General features: G+C 42.0%; 1 protein-coding gene across 4 annotated transcripts in view; it reads left to right on the forward strand.

Moving 5' to 3' along the window:
- Nucleotides 1–25679, forward strand: part of ANKRD13C (ankyrin repeat domain 13C) — a 55838-nt gene extending 30159 nt beyond the window's left edge. Inside the window, exons 7-14 of one of the 4 annotated variants that reach the window (XM_084757058.1) lie at nucleotides 5525–5669; nucleotides 8819–8902; nucleotides 9698–9829; nucleotides 12759–12920; nucleotides 17578–17657; nucleotides 19065–19163; nucleotides 21523–21623; nucleotides 23449–25679. In XM_084757058.1, coding sequence (XP_084613184.1) covers nucleotides 5525–5669; nucleotides 8819–8902; nucleotides 9698–9829; nucleotides 12759–12920; nucleotides 17578–17657; nucleotides 19065–19163; nucleotides 21523–21623; nucleotides 23449–23579 — 934 coding nt within the window. In that variant the 3' untranslated portion in view covers nucleotides 23580–25679. Of the gene's footprint in view, nucleotides 1–5524; nucleotides 5670–8818; nucleotides 8903–9697; nucleotides 9830–12758; nucleotides 12921–17577; nucleotides 17658–19064; nucleotides 19164–21522; nucleotides 21624–23448 lie in introns of those variants that run through there. The other 3 variants (XM_084757059.1, XM_084757060.1, XM_084757061.1) reach the window with 3 other exon arrangements.

A 25679-nucleotide genomic window follows, 5' to 3' on the forward strand; every position in this document is an offset into this window, starting at 1 on the left:
CACTCACGTCTTCAGTCACCTTTACATTTCAGCCAACATGTTAAGGATAATTTTAATTTTCTTCTTTTCCTTTCATAGTTATGATTGTTAAGTTTTTGAGAAGTAAAAGTATTTTATTCTAAAATTTTACTTTTGTCATTGCTTATATTTTTAGATTACGAATGTAGCAAAAATTTAAATTTTATATTAATACTAATAAGTATTCCAATTTGCATATCTATACATAGTACGTGGATATGTTTATGAAGTGTGTCATAGAGAGCCTTACATATCTTTCCCTGTATATCTTTAGATTATTTAGATGCTTTGAATTAAATGTTTTGAGGGATTTTTAGTTTTAAACATTTTTTACTTTTTGTTTGTTTGTTTTCTAAAATAAGGTTTCTCTGTGTAGCCTTGACTGTTCTGGACTCTCTATGTAGACCAGGCTGGCCTCTAATTCACAGAGATCCACCTGCCTCTGCCTCCCAACGTGTGGGGATTACAGGCATGCGTCACTGTGCCTAGCTTGAGAAAGAATTTTTTTTTATATACACTTGAATATGTAGGTGAGAAAGCTCAGAGAAATTGAGTGATTTTTAAATGGTTATTTTATGTTTTAGTTGTGCTTGTTTTTTTTTTTTTCCATGCAAAACGACTAATTTAAAAAATTGCTTTACATAGCCGGTTGCAGCTACAAAGTGAGTCTAGGACAGCCAAGGCTACACAGAGAAACTCTGTCTTGAAAAAAATTTACATTTACGTGTTTAACAGTAAATGGTGTGAGGGCTGAACACTTGCCCTGTGTTTGTGAAATCCCAAATGTGATCACCAGCGCTGTGTGTGGGGGTAGTAGGGGTGCAAAAATTGTATTGATGGGGTGCACATTACCAAGTATCTGTGAAAATGCTATGTTGGGGGCACAAGACAGTCTGACAGGAGGATGGTAGCAGAAGTTGAAGGGTGAGAGGAAGCAATTGAGGGAGGTCTTGGCCATGGGACTTCCTCCAGCCTCAGGCTGAAGAAGAAATGGCACCAGAATAGTGCAGAGGCTGGGTAGCGGGGTGCAGAGCAAAGTTTTTGTTTTTTGTTTTTGTTTTTTTTCTAGATTATAAGATTCCATTTTAAAAGGGGAATTAACATCTAATGAAATTGCATTTGTAAGGATCTTAAGACAGTCTCTTTAAGGAGAACCCCAGAGGAAGCTAAATTATACATATTGCAGAGGAATCTATAGAATGTTTTATCATCTTGTATGAGCCTAGTAATCACTGGAAATATGATCAAAGAAGAATTAATACTTGAGTAGAAAAAGGAGAGAGTGAGCAACACTGTAATAAAGTAAGCAGATGTCCTTGTAGTCCTAGCATTTGGGAGGAGCATCCAGGTCAGCCTGGGGCTTGTGTTGCATTCTAGACTAGCCTGGACTACATAGTTAAACAAATTTGGCTCGGAGGAGGGGATGCTGAGAAATGATTCAGCAATTCAGAGGACCTGGGTTTGGTTGTGAGCACTTACATAGCAACTCAAAACCATATGTAACTTCAGTTCCAGTGTATCCAATGTCGTCCTCTTATGGCCTTTGTAGGTACTGCATGCATTTGGTGCACGTATGTATACAAATTCAGGGATAACAGTCATACATGTAAGGTAAAAAGTTTAAAAAGTACTGATAAGCATTTTCACTAGTATTGATAATTAAGGTGTTATTTAAGATGACCATGATGTACATTTATAATTTCAGCACCTGGGAAGTTGAGGGAAGAGGGGGCCATCCTGAGCTATATCTTGGGGGATGGGGGTGGGCAGAGAGACAGTCACAGAAAGAAAATACCCTTGACAGCTCACTGAGACTGTCACTACAAACTTTGCCTTGTGTTAAGGGAAGGGTTGCATTTTGCATGTCTGGCATGAAACATTTTTTTAGGCTTTCATCAGAATACTTTGGATTCGAAGTTTTGGATTGTATAAAGCTCTTTTTTTTTTCTTGTCTAATTACACAGCAAAATTTAAATATTTAGGCCCATCAGGCACAGTGATGTTTTTGCCTGTAGTTCCAGCTACTTGGGGGCTAAGGCAGAAGGACCACTTGAGTTTAGGAATTTAGGAATTCTAGGCTGTAATGTATTAAGTTACCTGGGCACCTCCATGTTCCTTGAGTCTGGGTTCTGCTGGTCTAGGTTAGTTAGACATGAGCATGCACTGTGACCGCCTGTATTACTCTGAACTGTGTGCATAGTCCACTGTTGTGTCTGGGGCATTGCAGAGGATGAATAGATACATACTTTCCTCCTTCAGTTGTAATTATACAAACACATATAGAATTAAAATTGACAACATGAGTTTAATTGAAGAGGTTTTTGACTAATGGTACATATTGTTGGATCTAAGTTCTTTGTAACTGAAGCCTTAGGCTCATAACCATTGTGCTGGCACCTGCTAGGATTGCAGATGTCCCCACGTCTCTGCCTTTTTTTCCTTTTTTTCTGTATATCTCTTTTTCTCTCATTCCCGTCCTGGAAGCCCATTACAATTCTCAGGGTGGTAGGGATAGAAATGGAGACAAAGGACTGTCTGTGCTAATTTCATGTAGTGTAGTCTAGGAGTCCCAAGTGGCTGAAGCTTGGAGCCTGATCTTCCAGCTGTGTAAGATTCCCTTTTGGTATTAGGTGAGCCCTTGACATGACTACTAACTCTTCCGTCCTGGGCTATATGTGCTCACAGTGACAGGTTTTCTTAAGCAGTTTAGGTGGCAGACTTCTGGGGAGCAGACCTGGTACCAGGAGAAGCTTCACCCTGTACGCGGTTTATAGCTCTTAAGACCTTTCGACTTCATGCTGCAGCCATGGTGTACATGTGTACGTGTGTGCGTGTGCATATGCACGTGTGTGAGTGTATACACGTGGGGACCACATTCACTTACGGTATGTGTGTACACATATGGCAACAGGGCATGTAGGGACTGTTGATCAGGCTAGAACTCACAGAGATCCACCTGCACGCATGACCGTCACCTGGCACTGTGCGCACTCATTTTCTTACGGTCTGTATGTGTGCGTGTGGTAACCTTATTTGCTTGTTGATGGTGTGTGTGTACCATGCACACGGTGACTGTATTTTCTTCTTTATGCTATGTGTGCTGTACACAGAGACTGCACTCCACTTCTTTATACTGTTTGTACTGTTCATGTGGGGACCACACTCACTTATTTATTTATCTATTTTTTTTTTTAGAGTTTTCCAAGCCTGTCCTAGACTCAGTTTGTACCAGGCTGGCCTTGAACTCAAAGAGATCCACTATGGCTCCCGAGTGCTGGGATTAAAGGTGTGCCCCACCATGCCCCACTCTCACTTTTTTTTTCCAAGACAGAGTTTGTCTGTGTAGCCTTGGCAGTCCTGGTACTTGCTCTGTAGACCAACTAAGTTTGAACTTAGAGATGCCTCTGCCTCACAAGTGCTGGGATTAAAGGTGTGTGCCACCACACCTGCCTTAATTTTTAAAAGTTACATATATGAATATTGTACCTGTGTAATGTGCCTGTGTACCACTCATGTGCCTGTGTACTTGTGGAGGCCAGAAGAAGGTGCCAGGTCCCTCAAAGTAGAGTACAGATGGCTACAAGCTGCCAGTGGGTGCTGAGACTTGGACCTGGGTCTCTGTAAGAGCAGCCAGTGCTCTTAATCACTGAGCACCTTCCTCGCCCCCATACTTTTTTCTTGGTGGTGTATACTATGCGTATGGAGACCATACTTGCTTCTTTGCTTTAGTTCACCCCTGTTGTCTTGGTGACATTGTTCATAGTTCAGTCTTCATGCTTAAAATTGTTGGTTTTGATGTAAAATTATATATAACCCTAGTTACTGTTGATGTCACATATGAACTAGGGCTCATAGTTGGGGTTTTCCTGTGTAAAGAAATCAAGAAAGTCAATCCATCTTGCTTTGTCTGAAATAAAACTTGATAAGTCAACAAAATAATGAATTTTTAGAGTTGCATTAGAAATTCATGTAACTCTTACTGAGACGTTCTGCCAATGTGATGACCCTCTCTTGACAGCTGTGCCAAGTAGTTTCTGAGATTAAAGACGGTGTGGAGCAGATGGTTTGTGAGCCTAGAGTAGAAACCTACAATATAAGCCTTATGCAAGACTGAACACCTCGTGGGTGGTGGGAAACTCTTTGATCCTAGTATTTTCCTGACGTCAAGTGGTGATCTGTGGAATGTCCGAGACCACCTCATTCATGGCAGGTCCTGGTCACTTGTGGAATTAGTAAACGCGCAGATCTACAGGTCTATAAATGTGTGGTAGTGATTGATTTCTGTCATTGCTTAGTCTCTGTCGCTATGATAAGAATATCCCGGCTGGGGCTGGATTGATAGCTCAGTGTTTAAGGACACATACCAGAGAGTTCAATCCCCCATCAAATGTTTTCACAGTCACTTCTAATTCAAGCTCCAGGGACATCTGAACTTGGACTCATGTGCACATGCACACACACACACCTTAAAATAATAAAAATAAATAAAAGTTTATTAAGACAAAAATACTCTGGCAACAACCTTGGAGGGAAAGAGTTATATTAGTTTATAATTCTAGGGACCAGCCCATCACTGCAGGGAAATCCCAGCGGCAGGCGCTTGATGCATCAAGTCATATCACATCACAGTCAAGAACAGAGAGAAATAAATGTCTCCATGATTATCTACTCTTAAGACAGCTGTGGGACAGAACTAGGGAATGGTGCCACCCACTGTCAGGATGGGTCTTCTCACATCAATTAACACACTCAGGACAGTGCCCCACTGACATTCTGAAGGCCTACCTGATGTAGACTGTTTCCCGCCTGGTTCTGCATTATGTCAGGTGGATAACTAAACCTCATTGTTACAGTCCATGAGGCTGTCAGGCTGTAGGAATATTGTTTAAAAAGACAGTGTTTGGCTGGATCTGGGAAGCCCAAGGAGAAGCCCAAAGGTTTGCAGTAGGTAGACATGGTTGCTCAGGCTGAAGGGCAAACTCGTAGGATAGAGTTACAAATCAGAATGGCACTCTGAGTCGAGTGTGGCCCTCATGCTGCTGTGCCCACCATGAGTACTGTCTGAGCTAGTGATATGATCCTTTCTGCTTCCCTGCGGGGGTCAGCAGTGGTGCAGGAAGGGAGTGTCGCCATGGCGACCTTTTCCTAGGTTACCTAGGTGCTCAGAAGAGGGATGATAGAGTATGTATTCAAGCACTATTTTTTTGGTTTTGTTTTTTGAGGCAGGCTTTCTCTGTGTAGCTGTGGCTGTCCTAGACTCACTTTGTAGACCAGGCTGTCCTTGAACTCAGGCATCTGCTGCCTCTGCCTCCCAAATGTTGAAATGAAATATGTGTGCCATCATATCAAGCTCAAATAACTATTTTTAATAAATTTTTAAATTCAAAATTTTAATCTATAAATTCTGAGTTGGGCTGTTTAACATCTTTGAGTTTAAGAGACAGGAAGCTTACGTAATTTAAGTTTTATCAAATTCTGTTAATTTTTACCTGTTCATCTTTTACAGGCTTGACACAACTCTCATAGACTTTACTGACATGAAGTGCCAACGAGGGGATCTAAGCTTCATTTTTAATGGGGATGCTGCCCCCTCTGAGTCTTTTGTAGTGTTAGACAATGAACAAAAGGTTTATCAGCGAATACACCACGAGGTAAGCATGTCTTATTAATATTTCCTAAAGGGTTGAAAATATGCATTTATTTAGCAAACTCTGTATAATTGCTTTTTAAAAGCATAATTGATATGGTTAGTTCTCAGAGCTTTCATTTCTTCTCATAGAGTTCAGTTGCTCCCAAGGCTGGTGGCCCTGGCTTCTCCTAGTTTTCACTGGCTGTCATGTCTTGAGCCTGTGTTAACAATGAGACCCTTCTGTGTTGTGAGAAAAAATTAAAATCCCAAACGTTCAATATTAGAACAAAGACTCGGGAGGCACATGCTAGGGTGAAAACTTGCTAGCTAAGAGAGGCAGAGTGTAAAAGTAACTTTTAGTCTCCTGGCTCAGTTGTTTTCCTGGAGGCTTACTGCCTCCTTCTGTTAATCTAGGCCCAGTCCTGGTAATTTCTAGCGTCTGTACAATCTAACCTAGGCCTCTGAGACTTCCTGCTTGCTTAAAGAGCTCACCCTAACTGCTTCCTTCTGAGCCCTGGGCTGGCTGGTTCAGCTCAGCTGTTCTGGCTCAAACTCCTCTCCCCGCTGACTTAATTAATCTGGCTTCTCTCTTGGCCTGGACTTGCTCTGCTTGGCCTCAAACTAACTCAGCAACCTGCTCTAATCTTCTTCTTCTCATTTTCTGGCTCATTTTATCTTCACCTGAGTTTTCTCTCTGCAACCCATCTTTCAATTACTGTCCTGGTAAAAAAAAAAAACAAAAAAAACAAAAACAAAAACAAAAAAAACCCCTGCCTCCTCTCTCTGTAAAATTGCTTCGTAAGTAGCTTCCCTTTCCTCTCTCTTCTCCTGAGAGCTGGGCGTATCTTATGCTGTCACATCTTTCTCTGATTTGTCACCTTTTCTGCCAATCAATTAGGCATCACTTTCAAACATGAGTGTTTCTTTCTACAAGCTAACTTTACCTTCATTTGGGATTAAAGGCATGTCCCACCATGCCTGGACCTAAGCCTTTCTTTACCTGCCCTCTCCTTATTACATATGCCATAGCGGCTACGAGTTGCCGGATGGGCAGCAGCGTGTAGTGATAGTCGCTGGAGTCTGCTTACCCTTAATGTTAGGGTTGTAATCTAAGTGCTGTATGCGAGTTAGTGTATCTGTTTTATAGATTATAGGTGATAGTGACGGCCCAAAATGAATTAGAGAGCAATTGGAGGCAGGGAAATTATATGACAAGATTTTACAGTTACTCATCTGAGGGGTGATAATAGTACTAGGGTTGTTGTGGTAAATAGGAGAAATTAAGATACACAGTTTATTGTTTATTTACTTATTTGGTTTTGCAAGACAGGGCTTCTCGGTGTATCCTTAGCTGTCCTTGCTTTTGTAGGCCAGGCTGGTCTTGAACTCACAGAGATTTGCCTGCCTCTGCCTCCCTGAGTGCTGGGATTACAGGGGTGTACCACTGAACCTGGCAAAATACATACTTTCTAAGAACATTGTTTTCCTCAAAACTTCTTTGTTTTGTTTTTCTCTGAGAGAATGGTATCATCTTAGAAATCCAGGAGTTATTTTTGACATCTTTTCCCACATTCCATGATTTCTGACTGGAGATCGTGCCTGCTCATATCTTTTGTTAATGTCATGTCAACACTTATGTTCATGCTGTTCTAGAATTTAGAGTATCAGTATCTCTCCCTTTGAAGTATTGTGAAAACCTTATATGTAATCTTCCTTGCTCTCTTTGTCTGCTTTTAATTTGTCCAACATTGAATTTGGAAAATAAGTTTATGGGCCTTTTCCTAAGACATTTTACAAGTTCCATATCACTTTAAGAGTGAAATTGCAACTGCTTTGGCTCCTTTTATGCCACTTCCCTTCCGCTTTTGACTTTCTGATTTAGATAACCCCATGGTCAATTTCCATCTAGCCACCTGTGCCACTTCCTTTCTTGTTTGTGACATTTCTGTTCTCTGGTCCTGCAAGGCCCTTGCAGCCTTATACCAAGGTCACCTACTTAGTGTTATTTTTCCCCCCCGCCAGGTAACTATTGTATTTATGTTCTTTTTTGTTTTAATTTAAAGTATTTTATTATTTAATATGTGTGGGTGTTTTGTCTGCATCTACATTTATGTACCCACGTGTGTCCTTGGTTGCTTTATAGTCTGGACACGGGTGTTGGATCCTCTGGAACTGGAGTTACAGATGACTGTGAACTGCTGTGTGGGTGTTGAGAAGGGAACCCAGGTCCTCTGCGAGAACAGCTGTTTAAATACATAAACACAAGTGCTCCTGCCTTTGTGCTGTTACTGTGTCTCAAATCAAGGCCTGGTGTGTAGCTTAGTTGGTAAGAGTACTTGGCTCACAGCACAAGACCTTAAGTCTGATCGCGTAGATTGGCATGTTAGAAGACACACATGATCCCAGCATTGGCTGGTTTGAGACAGGAGGATTAAGAGTTAAAGGTTGTTGTCAGCTCCTCATCAAGCTTGAGGTCGCCGTGCCGTGCCGTGCCGTGCCGTGCCGTGCCGTGCCGTGCCGTGCCGTGCCGTGCTGTATGGTTCAAAACCAAACAAAGCTTAACTTCCCTGCCTCCTGCCCCAGCCTCTTCCATTCCCTCTTTTTATTCTTCTGTCTCCCTGAGGCGATGAGGTTCTTTCAGTTGTGTCATCTGTTACCTGACGCAGCGTTTACACCACAGGTTGGCAGCCTTCTTAAAATGTCCAGGACTATTGTCTGAGCATAAAAATAGGATTTTAACAGTGTTCCATACCCAAGCTGACCTATTAAAATTTTTAAAATGGAATATTTGATTATTTTTCTCAACCTACTGCAACGGAAGTATTTCTTTAGGAAACTATGTTCCCCATTTGTGTTAACCAGGAATCTATTTTCACCATTATGCATTTGTAGTATTTTCAGGGGTTTGCACCTTTTGTTTTTAGGGTGGTGAGGATGCATTGGTGTAAGTGCCAGGCTGCTGAGTGCTATAGGCTCAGTTACACAGGTTGAAAGTGAGGTGTGAAGAGCAGGAGGCGCCCATCTGCTTGTAGCCACTGCCAACCCTTGGGCAGCCTCCATTCCTTAGCTTCTAAGATGAGAGTACCTTAGCGTGTTATGGGAGAGAACTTTCCGTACACACCTCTGTCTGCTTGGTCTCCAAGCCCTGCACCTCAGGGTTCTCTGTTCTAGAAGCAGAGAGAACAGCTATGCCAGTCTGCATGTCTGAGGTCAGTCCCTGGAACCAGCCACATACAGCAGTCCTTTGATTTCCATGTGAGTATCATGGCATATATGTGTCCCTCCCCGTCACCCACATCCACATCCTGCATGAACACGTGTATGGAGGAATTCGTTAAAAGAAAAAAGAAGACACAGCAAAAGCAAGGCTGTTGGTGCGACTCTCGGGAGTCATGGCTCATATTCATGCTTTCTTCTCTAATAAGAAATAGTGGGAAAACCCACCTTTCCCCCTTGTTCTCCTAATTATGTTTTTAGATCGGGTCCCACCATGTTAGCTTTGACTGGCTGGGTACTCAATATGAAGACCAGGCTGGCCTTGAATTCACATAGATCTTCCTGCCTGTGCCGCCCAAGTGCTGGCTTAAAATGCATGTGCCACCGTGGCCAGCTCCCTTGTTCCTTTCAAAAATTGCTAAGACCTAGGCAACAGTGATGGATTTTTTTTTAATTGGCAATAACCGAAGGCTAACTTATCTGCATTTAAAATAAAACCTTTGTATAGGAATTTTTGTCTCAGTTCTTTCTATTTAATTCTCAAAGAAGTTAAAGAAAATTATTCTATAGGCCATGTAGTTCTGTAATGAATAGCAGTGATCTTATTACATTTATTTATATAATAGTATGAAAATGCTTTTATTTTTTTCTGCCTTGGTTTTAAGGATTCATAATTAGTCATGATTCTGAGATACAAAAGATGTGAAATGTAAACATCCAGTTTTAGAATAAATAAACTTTCACATTATTTAGAAACTGTATTTTTGTCTTTTGAAGTTTGTAGTATCTTTAAAGAAAACCCAGATTCTTATATTAATTTTTGTCCCAACCTAGGAATCAGAAATGGAAACAGAAGAAGAAGTTGATATTTTAATGAGCAGTGATATTTATTCTGCAACTTTATCAACCAAATCTATTTCTTTCACACGTGCCCAAACTGGATGGCTTTTTCGGGAAGATAAAACAGTATGTAAAAATCTAGATATTTTTGAACTTAAAAAAATTGTTATCTAATATTACCAAAATAATGATGGAAATATAGAAATTGTCTTTAGGTGGGTTGATCTTTCCTCTCTTGTTATGAATCCATATAGTTACAGTGCATACAGAGTTCGTGTGCATTCTTGGAAAAGCCTGGAGAGGAAAAAAATACAGTTCATTTGGACTCTTGTTGTCTGCCTTATCTATCCCAAGTGGAGTTTGCACATAGCTCCATTCTTTTTCTGGTGCCTGTGAAGAGATGTGCCCTTGGATTTGTTTTGCTGTTTTTTTCCTTCTGCTTCAGAGTTCTTGTATCTTATATCTACTCAAATTAAGCTTACATATCTGTAAGACTGGCGAATTTAAATCTTAGTGGAAGTTTCCATAATTCCCATCACATCTGTCAACAAGAGGCAATTTAAGATCACCTAGAGATATGCTAAGACTTTCACCTGGCATGCCCTGTATGCAATATTGAGCTAGAAGTGTTCAGTTTTGAAACTGACCTGAATTTCATAGCAAGCCTACACACAAGCATTTATGTTTGTGTATTTAAACACCAATATATATTAACTACACAATGTAATAATGAATGAAATGGAGAATAAAACATTTTAATAAACTTGCTTATAAATTAATGGCATAAATATAAATTTAACAATAAAAGCCATATCAGGTAAGGTATGAAATTTAGTGATTTTTTAAAATTACATTTTATTGAATATAACATTTTTACATTGGAAAAACAAAAACAAGCCTTGTATTCACTTAAAACTAACTCATAGGAGATAGAAATGGAGGCTGTCGGATTTGAGTGAGGTAAGATAAGGGCGAGTATGGGAGAAACAGGAGAGGGCTGTGTAGGGGCTTTTCTACTGTGAGGAGCTTGTGTGCTGATGGGACTTCGCAGGTCTGAGCTGCGTCGAGTGTGTTGCAGGCTGGATGTCGGGGGGAAGCTGGCACTGTCTAGAGTGAGAAGTCTGTAGATAGGATGTCACGGTTTTTCTGTTGCAGTTTTGAAGTAGAATTGCTTTTTCCTCTAGAATTCTTAGTGTTTGCGGTTAAGACTCAAATGATCAGATGAGACCCACAGTTTACAGAGGAAAATGTACTTTTCCAGAGCCTGTTAACTCAGTGGTAGTTGTATTAAAAATTCCACCACAGCAGCTCATTGACCATACCAGGATGAATGAATGAAGCCAAAAGACTCCAGTGAGCGCTCTAGAATCCCAGAACCCCTGCAGACCCTTTTAGTGGTTCTCACACATAATACATATGTTATCTGTAAATACGTGTAGTGTTTTGTACTGATGCCCTTTAACACAGTGCTGTCAAGAGCTTTGGGACTGGCTGTTTTGTGACTCTGTGGTGGGGGCCTCTACTCCTCACAGAGTGCTGCTTACTACCCTCAGCAGCTTGGATGTTGCCTAGTGAGTATGCTACGTGTTCCAGCAGCCTTAGCGTGGGACAGATGGTGACTAGGTCCATTCCCTTCCCACATGCCTTTGCCCTGCACAGCACAGGCAGCAGTAGATGTCGTAGCTGGATCAGGAGCAGTGTATACTTGACGTTTTTGTTGATAGCATCGTTTCTTGTTCTGTTTTTTGTTTTGTTTTTTTCCCTCCCCAGTTTTTCGAGACAAGGTTTTGTATGTAGCCCTGGCCGTCTTGAACTCTGTTTGTGGACCAGGCTGGCCTCGAACTCACAGAGCCTGCCTCCCAAGTGCTGGGATTAAAGGCGTGCACTACCACTGTCCAGCTGATAGGGCTGTTTCTGTTTGATAAGTGTTGCTTCTTTATACGGTCCCAAGACCTGTTAACTACCTCCCAGCCACACATAAGTTATGCCCTTGAGCCCTCAAAGCCTATTTGGCACAAGTGGCACTTAGGGCTCAAGGCTGTGGGCCCAGCATTGCGGTACATTTTTGCTTTGAAGTCTTACTTGTCTGTACTCTGTTCTTCTGGGCAGCGTTAGATGGATCACTTCAAGAGAAGATAAAAATTGAAACTACTGTCCACCTAGTGTTACCACTAAGCAGCCAAAAGCTCTTGAGCAGCGGCTAGGTGACCTTCTTAAGTCTTGGACAGGTAAGGAGGGAGTCAGTATGCCATGGTTCCCATTTTGTAGGTAGAATCGGGTACAGAATGCTTGGCTTCCTGGTGACTTCTAAGGATCTGCAGAAACACTGGAGATGCACACATAATTTGGAGTACCAGGACACAGCAAGGTGGAGTAGGCAACCTGGATACAGGTGGAAATGGGAAGCTGGGTCAAGGAAATTCAAGTCGATAATTTACATGGGACTGTGTGGGCGTTGGAGGTACTGGCCAGCCTCAATGGTTAGTAAGACTGTTTGTTCTCTTCTCGCTGCCTTTTTATCGTTAGAGTTTCTGTGCCTACGTTTGTAATTTGAACTTTTTACACGTTATTAGTGAACAAGGCTACTCTTGGTGTTTTGTTTTTGTTTTTTTTTTTCTAAAGGAGTGAGCTGCAGTAAGTTGAAATTTTACCCAATCAGAGATCAGAGAGGGTCCAGTGTAGCATGAACTGTGGAATTTTATTCTGTTTTTCTGTCTATAAAATGGGAACAGTGTTATACCCCTGACCCCTCCTTGTTGCTCTGTTTGACTATTTGGTGAGGTTCTCAGATTGCATTGTGATACTTGGGAGTAGGTAGTGAGAGAATACCTTATATACTTCTGTTTAGATTGCCTAATTTGCAGGTTAACTAGCATGCATCTTTTGTACTTTAAATTTCCCTTTGTAGTTTGGAAATTAATTATTGTATTTTCAGTTTATGAAAATAATTTGGTGACTTCACATATCAATATTTATTTTCACCTACATGGTACATTAAAATCTGAGATCAACCTTTTTTAAAACTATCATTTTGGAATATTTGATTCTGTTTTAGGAAAGAGTAGGAAACTTTTTGGCAGACTTTTATCTGGTGAATGGACTTGTTCTAGAATCAAGGAAAAGAAGAGAGCACCTCAGCGAGGAGGACATTTTGCGGAATAAGGCCATCATGGAAAGCCTGAGCAAAGGTGGGAGCCTGACGGAGCAGAACTTTGAGGTGCGATTCTCATCAACTCTCTACCTGCAAATCTTCATTTTCTTTGTTAAGAATAGAAAAGGCGGGGGACCTTTAGTATTTTTTGAGTCTACACTTGGTCTTTGAAGTCATTTTGTAAGCATGAAACCTGGTGTCAATTTTTATCCCATACCCTGTTGCCGTCTACGTTAAAGACCCAGCTGAAGTGTCACCCGCGTCCTAGGTCAGCTCCAGCCTGTACAGCCTGGGAGCTGTGTATGAGCCTCTGCCTATTCAGGCGCTGTGTGCCATGAGTGCGGGGTCAGGAAGGCATGGGGAAAAGAAATTAACACAAAGGAATAGGAGCTGTTCTACTATCTGATTTCTAATATGAACCAGAAATTGCTCTTTTTTTCTTTCTAAAATGTATTATGTATATTACGTATGCACATCGTATGAGATCAGGTGCCCACAAGAGGCCAGAAGTGTGTGCCAGGTCTTCTGAGACTAGAGTTGTGATTGTAAGGTGGCAGATATGAGTCCTAAGATCCAAATTTAGGTCTTCTGAAAGAGCAGTGATTGCTCTTACCACTGCACTATCTTTCCTAGGCTCTTAAATTTTATTTTGTTTCAGGCATACACTCTTACCAAAACAACAACAACAACAACAGTTACCACCACCACCACCACCACCACCACCACCACCACTACTACTACTTCTTTTCTCTGGACCGGAGATTTTTCAAGTTTTCAGAATAGGGATCCGTGAGGGAGAATGGAATTATTCCAGTAGCTCATGATTACTTTCTTTCTAAACTAGTGTCTTAATAAAACTGATTAAAAGCAATTAAAATACATCTCACATAGTGATAGTCATTGCTGCTCTGTGAGGCATGGGTCTTAGGGCCCTGGGTGTGTCTGTGAGGGCACATACATGTGTCAGTGCTAGAGCTACAACCAGAAAGACTGGAAGCTACAGACAGGCGTGGGTACATTGCCTGTAGCAAAATGGCCACATTTCCTTAAAATAGTGTGACAAGTACTCAACAGTCCACGGTAGTACTGTGTGTGTTGGGGGAAGTATTGCAACACTTAGAAAGTTAAGCATATCAGCCACAGTTTAAGTATTTCAGTTAAAACTGTGTAGGCCAAGTTAGTGTGTTACCATCCTCTTCTTGCCAGATGCTGTTTGTGCTTCTCAGGCTTTTTCCTGTCCAGAATCAGGACCTTGTCGGTCTTTATTTATTCACTTGGTCAGTAGGTGAGAAACCACACAGCAGAGGCAGCTCACTATACAGGGAGTCTGGAGTACAGCCTGGCAGACTGCTACTTCTTCCTTGGACCTTCCTGGTTGTGCTGTGATTTGAATAGTATGAAAGGCCTGTTTTGAAAGTAGATTTTGTTGTGATGGTGGCTATGCTATCCTTGCTTTATATTGGGGATAGATATGTAGAACACTGTATCAAGCAGAAGAAGTTCATGGGCTATTTGCCACTTAGCTCTGATGAGCTGATCGCTGCATATATGCATGCAAAAAACAATCTAGGGAGTAAGTCTACAGACCTGACTGACGCCTAGTCAGACTTAAAGTAGGCAACTTGATTTTATAGTTACATGAATTGTGCTCTAATGTACTTGAATTGCCAAAGGGCTCTTTAAATGATATTTTAAGCAGCTGTAGTGTTTTAAATTGAAATTAAGATATAGTTTACTGGATGTAGCTATAGAATAGAACAGACTAATGTGTATGAATTACATAAGCTATCAGCTTTAGTCAGAAACTAAAGGAAAGTCTCTGGTGAGCTGTAGCCTCATTTGGCTGTTGTGTGGTGGGGCAGCTTTGCCTTAGTTTCTGGTCCTGGAAATGTCTGCTGGAGGCGGTTCATTACAGATAGTAGTAGGACAGGAGAAAGACAGTTATTATTTTTTGTTTCATTTTGGTTTGGCTTGAGTTTTTTGTTTGCTTTTTTGAAACAGGGTATTCTGTTTCTCCTAAGCAGGCCCCAGACTTCTGATCCTCCTGCCGTAGCCTTGTGGCTCTGCACACCAAACCCAGTTATGAACCTTGTAATTCCTGGTGAATATTTAAGTTTAGTTTATTAGTTTCTAGTATACATGTGTGGGGGAGGTGGACTTTCGATGATTATGGCATTGAATTTATAGATAAATCCATTGGTACATAATACTTGGTTTGGAGTTTTATATATATATATATATTATGTATTGCTGGGTCTAGAACTTGGGTCTGTGTGTATACTGCAGCTTTTGGCTAACCTCAGCTACCAGCTCTTCCCCTGTTATCCAGTTCCTTTGTGGCGGCTATTTGCTATAGGCTGTCATTTATTTATTGATTGATTTTATGTGAGCACTCTATCTGTATGTGCACCTGCATGCCACAAGAGGGCATCAGTACACACTATAGATGGTTACAAGCCACCCTGTGGTTGCTGGGAATTGAACTCAGGACGCCTGGAAGAATAGACAGTACTCTTAACCACTGAGCCATCTCTCCAGCCCTCTATAGGCTGTCATTTAAAGGGTGGATCTTCTGTATTGCCTAATGTTGAAAGGCAGTGTCTTTTCTGTACAGCTACTGCTGCTTTGGAACAAGGATCCTCTGGCCTTTCCAGGCATTTGCAAAGTCTCTTTGGCTAGCTGAGATAAGTCACAGTTGACTTATCACAGTTCTTACTGAGATATCTCTTCCTTTGATTAGGGGGAGGAGAAAGGTGAGTCAGGTGGCACATGCCTGTAATCTCAGCTTTTGGGAGGTGGGGCAGAAGGGTCAGGAGTTCAAGGTTATCTTGAGTAAGTGGTGAGCCTGAGGCCAGGTTGGGCTACCTGAGACTACCTTTAAAACAGCAAGCCAGAACAAAATCCTTCCTTCTCTGACCAGGGTGTATGTGGGGGTGTTAATTTTGACTGTCATTCATGTATTCAGGTTGCACTGCCTCTCTCTAGTTTAGTTCCTATTGCTGGCTCATCCTATAGTGATCTAAACTCATATTTAACCAACCTTGAACTCTAACCTTAAAGACAGTTAGCAGGTAACTATCTTGTGTTATTGATCTCTCCTTTTTGTTTCCTACCGTAGTAGAAATAAGTACATCAATTCATATTTTTCATCAGTGATTCTCCCTGTGTTTAAATGGTTATTATATTATTATAGTCCATTCAGGATTGAAGAGTCCACTTAGGAGGCAGAGGCAGATAGTTCAAGGCCTGCCTTGTCTACATAGGGAGTTTTATTTAGGACAGATAGGCCTACATTGAGCGACCCTATTTAAAAAAACAAAACCAGAACGATGAAAGTGTCCACAAGTCTGTAAAGCTGCTTTTTGTGCTTTCATTTGGCTTGTAATGGTTTTTGAGCCAGATACAGTACTGGGCACTTATAACTTGGGCACATGGAGGCTTTTTTGAGCCTAGGACTTTGGAATTGTGGGAAGCCTGCAGCAAATTTTAGCCCTACGTCCTTATCTGGGCAATGTGAATAGACCCAGTCTCTTTCTGTGTGGGCGGGGTGGGGTGGGGCGGGCAGTCGGCTGTGGTTCAGGCTGGAGCCTAATGTGTAGTAAAGGATGACCTTGACCCTCAGGTTCGCATGTCCCAGGCATTGGGATTGCGGGCTATTCCCAGTGATTGGAGCTCTTTCTCCTCCCCCCTCCCTGCTGAACTGCTCATTAATGTACGCTTTTCTTCTGCTGCCTTAAATGTTTTGAAGCCAGTATGTTGCATTTTTTTGTGCTTCTGAATCTAATACAATGCTTGGAAGATTTTAGGTAACTGAAACAGTGAGGAAGAGGTAGTGTTAGCTTGATGCCAATATTAATATTTATGTTAATACTTAAATTGCCACAGGACTACTTTGGGATTAGCCTCATTAAATGTTATGTAGAAAGGTTAAGTGGACCAGTTAAGTGGACCAGTACTAAATGGTTTGTTTGGTGGGGTGTGCTGACATCTGTTGTCTATCACTAAATACCCCAACCCCAAGTTATTGTCTTGTGAGGCAGTTCTGTCTGGACCCAGTATGGTCAAACTCTTGACATCTTAATCAAGAAAGCACAGAAATAAGGAGATTTATTTAGAGACAGTACAAGAGCAGCGGTCTAACCTGAACTAGAGCACCCCAGAGCCACAGGTAGCGTTTGGGGTTTCCTTTTACGGAGTCTGGGGAAAGGAGGAATTGGCTGCTAGAGGAGGGGTGTGATGGTTCTTCTGATTGACAGGCTTGAGTGGCCTAAGCTCTTCCCACTGTGCATGTCCCTCATAGGTCATAGGTACATATAGTCATGTGTTAGGTACATATAGTCATGTGTTAGCATCAGGTGGCAAAAAGGGGCTTTTCTGAAATGTTCATTCGCTCGGAAGACAGTCTACTTTACTCTGTATTACCAAGCTGGTTATGTCCTACGATATGTTTGAGTGGACACATGGGTTATTAAAGGATTTCGAGGGAGGAGCTACTCTATGTGTTGTTTGGAGTGGGGTGTATTTTCACCTTGATGTGGGTCGGGGTCCCAGGTTGCAAAGTTCATGGTTAGGAAATAGGTGCATGTAGCTTGAGCTAAGAGTTCTAGGTTACCAAGCTCTCCTTATGCTTTCCTGCCTCAGTGTGTTTTAACTTTACATTTTGAAATGTGATTTTCTTCACCCTGCATTCTGTACTCTCCTTGTCTCTTTCTCTTATTGGCAGCCGGTTAGAAGACAGTCCCTTGCCCCTCCTCCTCAGAACACTATTACGTGGGAAGAATACATATCTGCTGAAAATGGAAAGTAGGTGGTTTTGTTTTGTTTTTGTTGTTTTGTTTGTTTTCTTTGGATTTTAGGGAGAAAATTTTGTTAAAAACAGTATATTTGGATACAAGAGTTCTGAGAATATCATTGGTATATTTTTATTTGAGGCTATTGTTCTAACTTTACAAAATATAAGTTAAGCATGAGAAAGAAACCTCCCAAATCATGTGTACTGGGAGTCTAGAGTCTTTTTACATTCCTTTTGCCAATCACACCAACCAACAAGCAAGAGCCCTGTAGGACTTGTTCAGCTTTCCTTGTCTGGCAGACTTGTGTTCATAGCTGTGCTGACGCTTGAAGCACTTCCTGTAAGGCTCTTCCAGTTTTTCGCCTCTGCCCTGGTCATTGACTTCACTGACCTCTCAGCATTCTTCCATGAACCATTACTTACGCTGTATCGCTAACTCTTGGAGAGGAGTTAGGCACAGCGTCTCTGTTTCTTCTATGTATTGGTTAGAAGACAGATGAGTCAGTCAGGCTTATTTTGAGTGACTGGATGGAGAGAGGATGGGTGGGTGTATCCCAGTGTTTCCCTTTCCGTGGAGAATAAAATACCTCCTCCTGTGCCCATCCCTCCCGCCCCCTCCACTGTGCTCAAGAAGAAGCTGCCTTGATTTTACTTTTTTCTTATTGAAAGGTGTGCTATGCTTACAGATTTTCCATGTTCTAGGGTTAGAATGTTGAATATACTCTTTAGAGTGTTGGACATCATCTTTTTGTGAGTGGCCATTATTTTGACTAGCCTTCACTAGATGCCCCAGCAGGCCAGAGGAAGCCATCATGTGGTTACTTGTGGCATGATGTGCCAGATAGTTCAACAGAACTTTGAAACAGGGCAGGAAAGCCCATTCACAACTCAGTGGGATAAGGGAGGTCCTCTGTGTGTTAACTCTATAAGGGAAATTATTTTGAATTAACTTCTGCTTTCTTCAACTTAGCTCTGTCTGTTCAGCTCCTTATATGTCAGTAGAATGAGCTTTTGCCTTACTGTAGTCACACACACCAGAAAGTGCGTTGGAAAGTTGCTATAATGTTAACAATGCATATGCACAGGCTCCTTAATTACAGCGCTTTTTATTGTTGAGTGCTGAAATTATAGTAGACAGATATTGAATTAAGTAATTTTTCTTTTTGTAGTGATTTTCTTTGTTACTAAAAATGGTAGTTATTATTAAATATTAAAATTCACTTACTCAGTATGAAATTTCTTGAGTATTCATGTTTGTTTCTAAACTTTTAAACTTTTTTTCTATCATTTCTTATATACATCTTGTTTTTAGCATAATATTTCTGTAGGAGGGTAAGAAGGTGGAAGTCTTAGTGAGTGTTGGTGGAGGGGATGAGTTGTCAGCAAGGCCTCTTCTGACCATGTCATTTCTGTTGCAGGGCGCCACACCTTGGCAGAGAACTGGTGTGCAAAGAGAGCAAGAAAACATTTAAAGCCACTGTAGCCATGAGCCAGGAATTTCCCCTGGGAATTGAGTCGTAAGTGTGCTGTTGATTACAAAAGCTCCCGAGAGACTCTGACAGGCATCAGTATTTGCATCTGAGGTGTTGAAGTATCAAACAAAGCAGACAGCTCTTGTCTTAAGAGTGTGTACCCACCCATGAATTTTATGGTTTATAAAGGTGCCTCTTTCTATAGTTTTGAGTAGTCTAAGGAAAAGTATTAAAGCAACACATGCTTATAAAAATACTTCATAGAAATGTGTGGAATAAAAAGATTTTTCTTTCAGCACATTAGTTAGACTGTCTTTTTGACTACACATGTGCATGCAGAGCCTGGGGGCGGTCTGCGTTTTGGCACACAGGCTTCAGTGCTTTATGGGTTCTTGTGGCTAGCGTTACCGTCTCGTCAGCAAGAACGACGCTGCACACACAAACAGGATCCTTCTGCAGTAAAGCTTTACTGCCTCTTGAGAGGAAGAGCATAAGCTTACAACACGAAAAACGGAGACAGGGAGACCAAACAGCAGAAACCCCTCCCTTATATAGGAAACTGTCCTCCGCTTAGGACGTGTCAGTCCCTGATTGGCTGTTGCTCATCGGGCGAGATGATGCCACGGGAGAGGCAGAGCACAACGAGTGGAAAATCCCTTCGCACATGCGCAGATTAGTTGTTTGTCAGCGTGGGACACAGGGTGTCAGCGCCATCTTGTAATGGCGAATATGGGCGCGGCTTCCCACAGGTTCTTGGATTCCAACAATAATCACATTTGTCTATTCCTCTTTTTTCTTGGAACTTATAGTGCTGATCTCCTGTGAATTTGTTTTGTGGTTCTTTTACTGATAAAGGTTGTATTTTCAGTTTGTCCCTGTTGAAAACTGTCCTGCAGTGTACACCTTGCACACACCCTTCCAGCCCCATCTACACCAGGTGCTCCTGTAGAAACGCTGGACTCACTCTTGGGAGGCTGTGCTCTCAGCTCCTTATGAAAATGTGGCTGGCTGGGCAGGAGTTAGAGGACGAAGTTATGATTTTTCTCTAATTCATTCCCTTTTTAACCAACATGATGACTTTTTTTTTTCCTAGAGAAAATAGCTGGTTCTAAAATTTTCAACAAAGTCTGTTCACACGCCCTGCCTTCTCCACCTTCAAGCTTTAGAAGGGCAGATACAATGCTGTGTAAAGCCTCTCCATAGAGGTCAGCTGTGGGGAGAACCTGGAGGCAGTGTGAGGAAGGGGTGGGAGACACGGGCAGCTCTGGGACCTTTGCACTCTCTCTGGCTCCTAATCAGAGTTGCAGCAGATTTTACAGTGCGTCTGGAGTTAACGCCAGAGATCCTAAGACAGGAGACATAGGTGTGTTAGGACATGGGATGACGTAACCACTGTCCTAGGACAAAGGGAGTCAGTGTGGTTAGATGGCTCCTGAGAGGAAGGGCAGCAGAGAGCAATGAAAAGAGCTGGGGCGGCTAGAGGAACACTAAACTGAGAAGGGAACACACTCTCAAGGAACACATGCATCAGCTGGGCCAGGGGTGCACACCAGTAATCCCGTCACTTAGGGAGGAAGAGGCAGGGGGAGCTCTGAGTTCAAGGCCATTTTGATCTATAAAGCAAGTACATGAGAGTCAAGGCTACACAGAGAGACCCTGTCTCAAACAACAACAACAAAACCCAAATACATTAGACACGGTTGGTGAGCGTAGATGTAGCTGAAATTAAGTGTTGGCAGCAGATGCAGGGTCAGACATAACTGCTGTAAGAGCCACCAATGCTCATGTACCAGCCTCCAAATGTGGCTGCGCTAGTGTTTGAAATCTGATAGAAGAAAAGTCTTAGGAAAGGATGGAGTCTGTGAGATAACATTTGATTCCAAATTGGGTACAGAACAGGCATCATCAAAAATGACCGTGTCAAAATGCAGGGTTTCTTTGCTCTGATAGGACCCCCTATAGCCCAGGCTTTTCTGGGACTCCCCTAGTCGTCATGCTCTGCCGCTTACTCAGTGACGGAGAACAGTGATCTGATGTGTGTCTAGTGCTGCTCACAGAAAGGCCACTGGAAAATGTGCCCTCTAGGTGTTGGAATAACCCAACCAAAGGACCAAAGGAGCTGTAATGTGACTGTGATACAGGATGCTGAAGGACCCTGGAGTCCACAGGGGGATTGATTGTGTAACTTAAAGTTTATGTGAGCTCAGTGATGAAAACAGAAGTTCGTGCAGCCTTCATCCCAGGTGGCCTGAGTGGCCTGTTGCCAGGGAGTTGAGGGCAGTACAGCAGGCTCCTTTCCTCCGCCGTGCCTGAAGTTAATCTATAAAGTTTGAGCCATGTATGTGTAGTTCAAGAACATTAAGTACGTGAACCATGAAAACATTATTCTCCTTTCATTTTTCAGATTATTGAATGTTCTAGAAGTAATAGCACCCTTCAAGCACTTTAACAAGCTTAGAGAATTTGTTCAAATGAAGCTTCCTCCAGGCTTTCCTGTAAAACTAGGTAAGACAAAATTTCAGGTGGAATTTTAGTGGGTTTTGTTGTTGTTAATTCAAGCCTAGTAAGGTGTATATTTTGAAGGGCAATATACTAGCTGTTTCATTTTATTTATTTAACTATTTTTTATTTTTTTGGTGCATATAAATGCCTGATAAAGACAGTACCTGATGCAACTTGGATTTCTATGTGATTTAAATGAAATAAAAAGGACATTGGAGTACTTTCTGCATGAGAGTATATGTGAACATTTTACGTCACTAAACACAGAGATACATAATGAAGCAAAACAAAACAGAAGATTGAATTGCTGCAGTCTACACAGCAGCAGTAGGAATTGAAGCAGGCTGTGCAGAGGTAGAGTCTGCACATTCATACCATGTAAATTCCAGGAAACGAATCCTTCAGTATTCACATAAGAAGTCAGGAAGCAGAATTCTGCACAGTTTGCTAGACTCTTCCTAGCAGCTGTCACAGAATGCCTTCAGTAGCAGACACCAGCTGTGGCGCTGGAGTCTCAGATCAGCACTGCCGTTAGGGTCATAGCCTTGCTGACTTGTACCCTGGTGCCTCAGGAGCTTCAGCAGCCTCCCATGTGCTGAAAAGTAGCATTCAGTTTCTGGGCTCAACTTTGTGGTCTTCTTTCTCAGGGCAGGGACTACCTAATGATTATTGGGTTGAAGTCCCTGCTGAGAACCTGAGATGGCATACTTAGGTCACGACAGCTGAACTATTTTGACAAAGAATCATAATGTATTAACAATTATTCTCTGTGGGATGACCCTAACTCCATGTCTCTAGCACCACACGTGTGTTGCATGTGTGCACATGAGCAGAGGGACCGGAAGGTCCTTTAACACACTTCTAGTCTGACAAAGGCGCAAACGCTTTAGTGCAGAAAAGAGGTTTCTCCCACATGGTGAGAGTGATCCCAGCACTCGGGAGACAGAGGCAAGCAGGCGATTGCTGAGGTCAAGGTTGGCCTGGTCTACAGCATGAATTTCAGGACAGTCAGGGCTACACAGAGAAACCCTGTCTGGGGCTCAAGATGGCGGAGTAAACAAGACCCCTGCCCCAAGTAAAAACAAAAAACAAAACAGAAACTGAGCCTTCCCCTGCCTTAGTTTACAAAGAAGTTAAAGACCCAAGTTAGGAAAATTCTTACAGGCCCAACAAAATTCAGTTGGTCAGAAGGCCTGAGTTTGCTACTCCTGGGAGGCTGTGTATCCAACAGTAGGCAGCAGTGGAAGCTGGGAGCTCCGGGGTGCCTGTGGTGATGGTCAATGAAAGCTTTCCCTTTCTGTTCCTAGTGTGAGAATATTCTGCAGACAAAATACTAAGCTTATAACAGCAACTTTACTGTGTGGATAGACTCTTGGGTTGTCTTCCGTAGAGTGCTTCAGAGGCTGTTGGCAGATGAAATCTGAGGCTCCTGAGTGAAGTGGGTTAGGAACCATAAGCTTTTGTGTGGGCTGTGCTGTTTCTGGGAACTCAGGAAGAATCAAATGAGCAGATGATGCTGGGGAACTTACTCTCCAGATTCATTTACCGTTTGGGCTAGAAACTCTGACATGTTTTTATTAGGCTGAAGTAATATGGTGTTACACAGCAGATGAGGTATCATTTTGAGGAAAAGTGTCAAGATTTGAAAAATCGGCATGCTCCTCTACAGAGGCAGGAGCGGCCTAGGGAGCCAGCTGCTTGGCCTCAGGCCCCAGGGGCAGGTGTGAGTTGGGTTGTTGTGGAAATGCAGTTGTGTGAAGGAAGGTGGCTGGCTCCAGGGGGCTAGCAAAGATGGACATCTGACTGTATCTCACCGTTTACTCTCCAGATATACCCGTGTTTCCCACGATCACAGCCACTGTGACTTTTCAGGAGTTCCGATGTGATGAATTTGATGGGTCCATCTTTGCCATCCCTGAAGACTACAAGGAAGACCCGAGTCGGTTTCCCGACCTTTAACTGATCTAGAAGAGAAGAGACTCCAGGTGGCAGGGACAGAGCTTCTTTTTAAGTAGAGAGTCGACACATCAGTGATGTGATGAGAAACTGACCTCTAATAAAACATCCGCAGCTTCCTGATGTGCCATTCATTCATCTTTTTAAAGTCACCACTTCCTGTCTGTAATAGTTTGACACCCAGTGACCCTCAAACCTTCCTGTGTAAAGCAGCTGTGAGTGCTGTGATTTGTTTTTAAAGATTTTTACACTTCTTGTTGAAATATATATGCATATAAATATATCTATAGCTATATCTAAAACACTCCTGGACCATTAACATAAATTCAGTGTCTTAAGAGATATGAAACTCTTTGAAACATGTCGCCTTTATCCAGGGTGGCATGTGTACATGTTCCTTTAAACTTTGTTTTCATCATTATGTATAGTTGTACTTGGATGTTCAGTGAACTAGAAGGAATGCAGTTTTCTGAGGTGAACAAAGCAATGGTGACCATCAAAAAGTCGCATTCACAGCTGCTGCAATACATTCCGAGGGAGAGGGAGTGCTCCCTGCAGGGAATGCGGTGCCCCCCTCGCCCCCCAAGCACCTTGGTAACAGTTGCATTTACAGCTGCTGTGCATTCTGAGGTTGGTAACAGTTGCACCGTGCATTCTGAGGGAGCGTGCTGCTGGGAATGCGGTGGCCCTCCCCCCCCCACCTTGGTAACAGTTGCATTTACAGCTGCCGTGCATTCTGAGGGAGCGTGCCCTGCTGGGAATGCGGTGCCCCCAGCACCTTGTGCAGCTCATGTGGTGCTCTTTGTGTTACCTGAGCCCTTTTCCAGTGGAGACTGTTTGTTACTGATCTTCTTTTCACAGAGCCTCTATTTTCCCCCTAACCTTGAGTTTAAGGGTTCTTATTCTGTGGATAGGTACGGTACCATGCTCACAGCTAGCCCTCTCCTAAGTGTCAGCACTTTAAACAAATTCCAAATTTTTAAACTTGCTTCCTAGTAAGAGCACGTTAAGTCAGACTATTTTTAATGGAATATGGATGCATTGGTGTCAATTTTCAAAAATACATATTTTGGACAACTATGTATGTAATGCTTTCAAAATAAGGTTAAAAACATTTTATATGCTACAATATATTTGTTATAGACTAAAAGTCCAGAAACATAAAAGATGGAAAGGTTTTCTTTTTTTAAATCACAGGAAAATATTTACTGATTTGTCTCCAAAGTGTTAAAATCATGCGTTATTCATTTTTGCACTTAAATCTTTTCATATTTATTACAAGATGGTTTCAAGGTCCAAGAAGAAAAATAAATTAGGGAGAATAATGTCTACATCATAAGGTATCATGTTGTATTAAAGACTTAACTAAATGTTTATGTGTCCTGATAAAATGTGTCAAGGATACACCTGTCCGGTTGTTATAGTGTGACCAGTAGCTTAAACTTTTACTGAGATTTTTATTGCAGAGATGACTTATTTAAAAATCCAAAGCATCAGCCATGAGATTATTATTTCTTTACAGTTCCATCTCATAGTGGTACCACCTTGCATATGTTGAGATTTTATTACTTTTTATAAGAAAAATAATCATTAAAAACTCAAAGCCGTAATCGCTCCAGTAAGTGATCTGTTAAGTTTTAAGAACTGAAAAGCCCAGAGCGAGCTTGATGGAATAGTTTGGCCGCTGGCATTCAGGCTGACCCAGTCTCAGCTCCGGGTTTCTGTCATCAGTCCTGGGGTCCGAGGTTCTGAAGACAGTGACCACTGTTGGCTTAGGCTTCTTGGCCATGTGGGAAAAAGTGATAAATTGCAGCTTGGGGACTGAGAATTTCTTAAACATGTGAATATTGCTGGGTTACACTGGAGATAGGACTACTGAAAATAGTTGCACTGGATTGTACTACTGAAAATAGTTGCACTGGATTGTACTACTGAAAATTGTTGCACTGGATTGTTTTAAGACTTCACTTTTTAAGAAATGAATAGTAAAATCAGATTGTCCATTCCAAAATGTTTTTTCTCTGATCACAAAGAACAAATGTATCTCTTAAATGGTGGAAAAAAAAGGAGTTAATTAATGCAAATAAACTTTTCACAATATTA

Source organism: Acomys minous (genome assembly GCF_964271855.1).
Source record: "Acomys minous genome assembly, chromosome: 14".
Lineage (NCBI taxonomy): Eukaryota > Metazoa > Chordata > Mammalia > Rodentia > Muridae > Acomys > Acomys minous.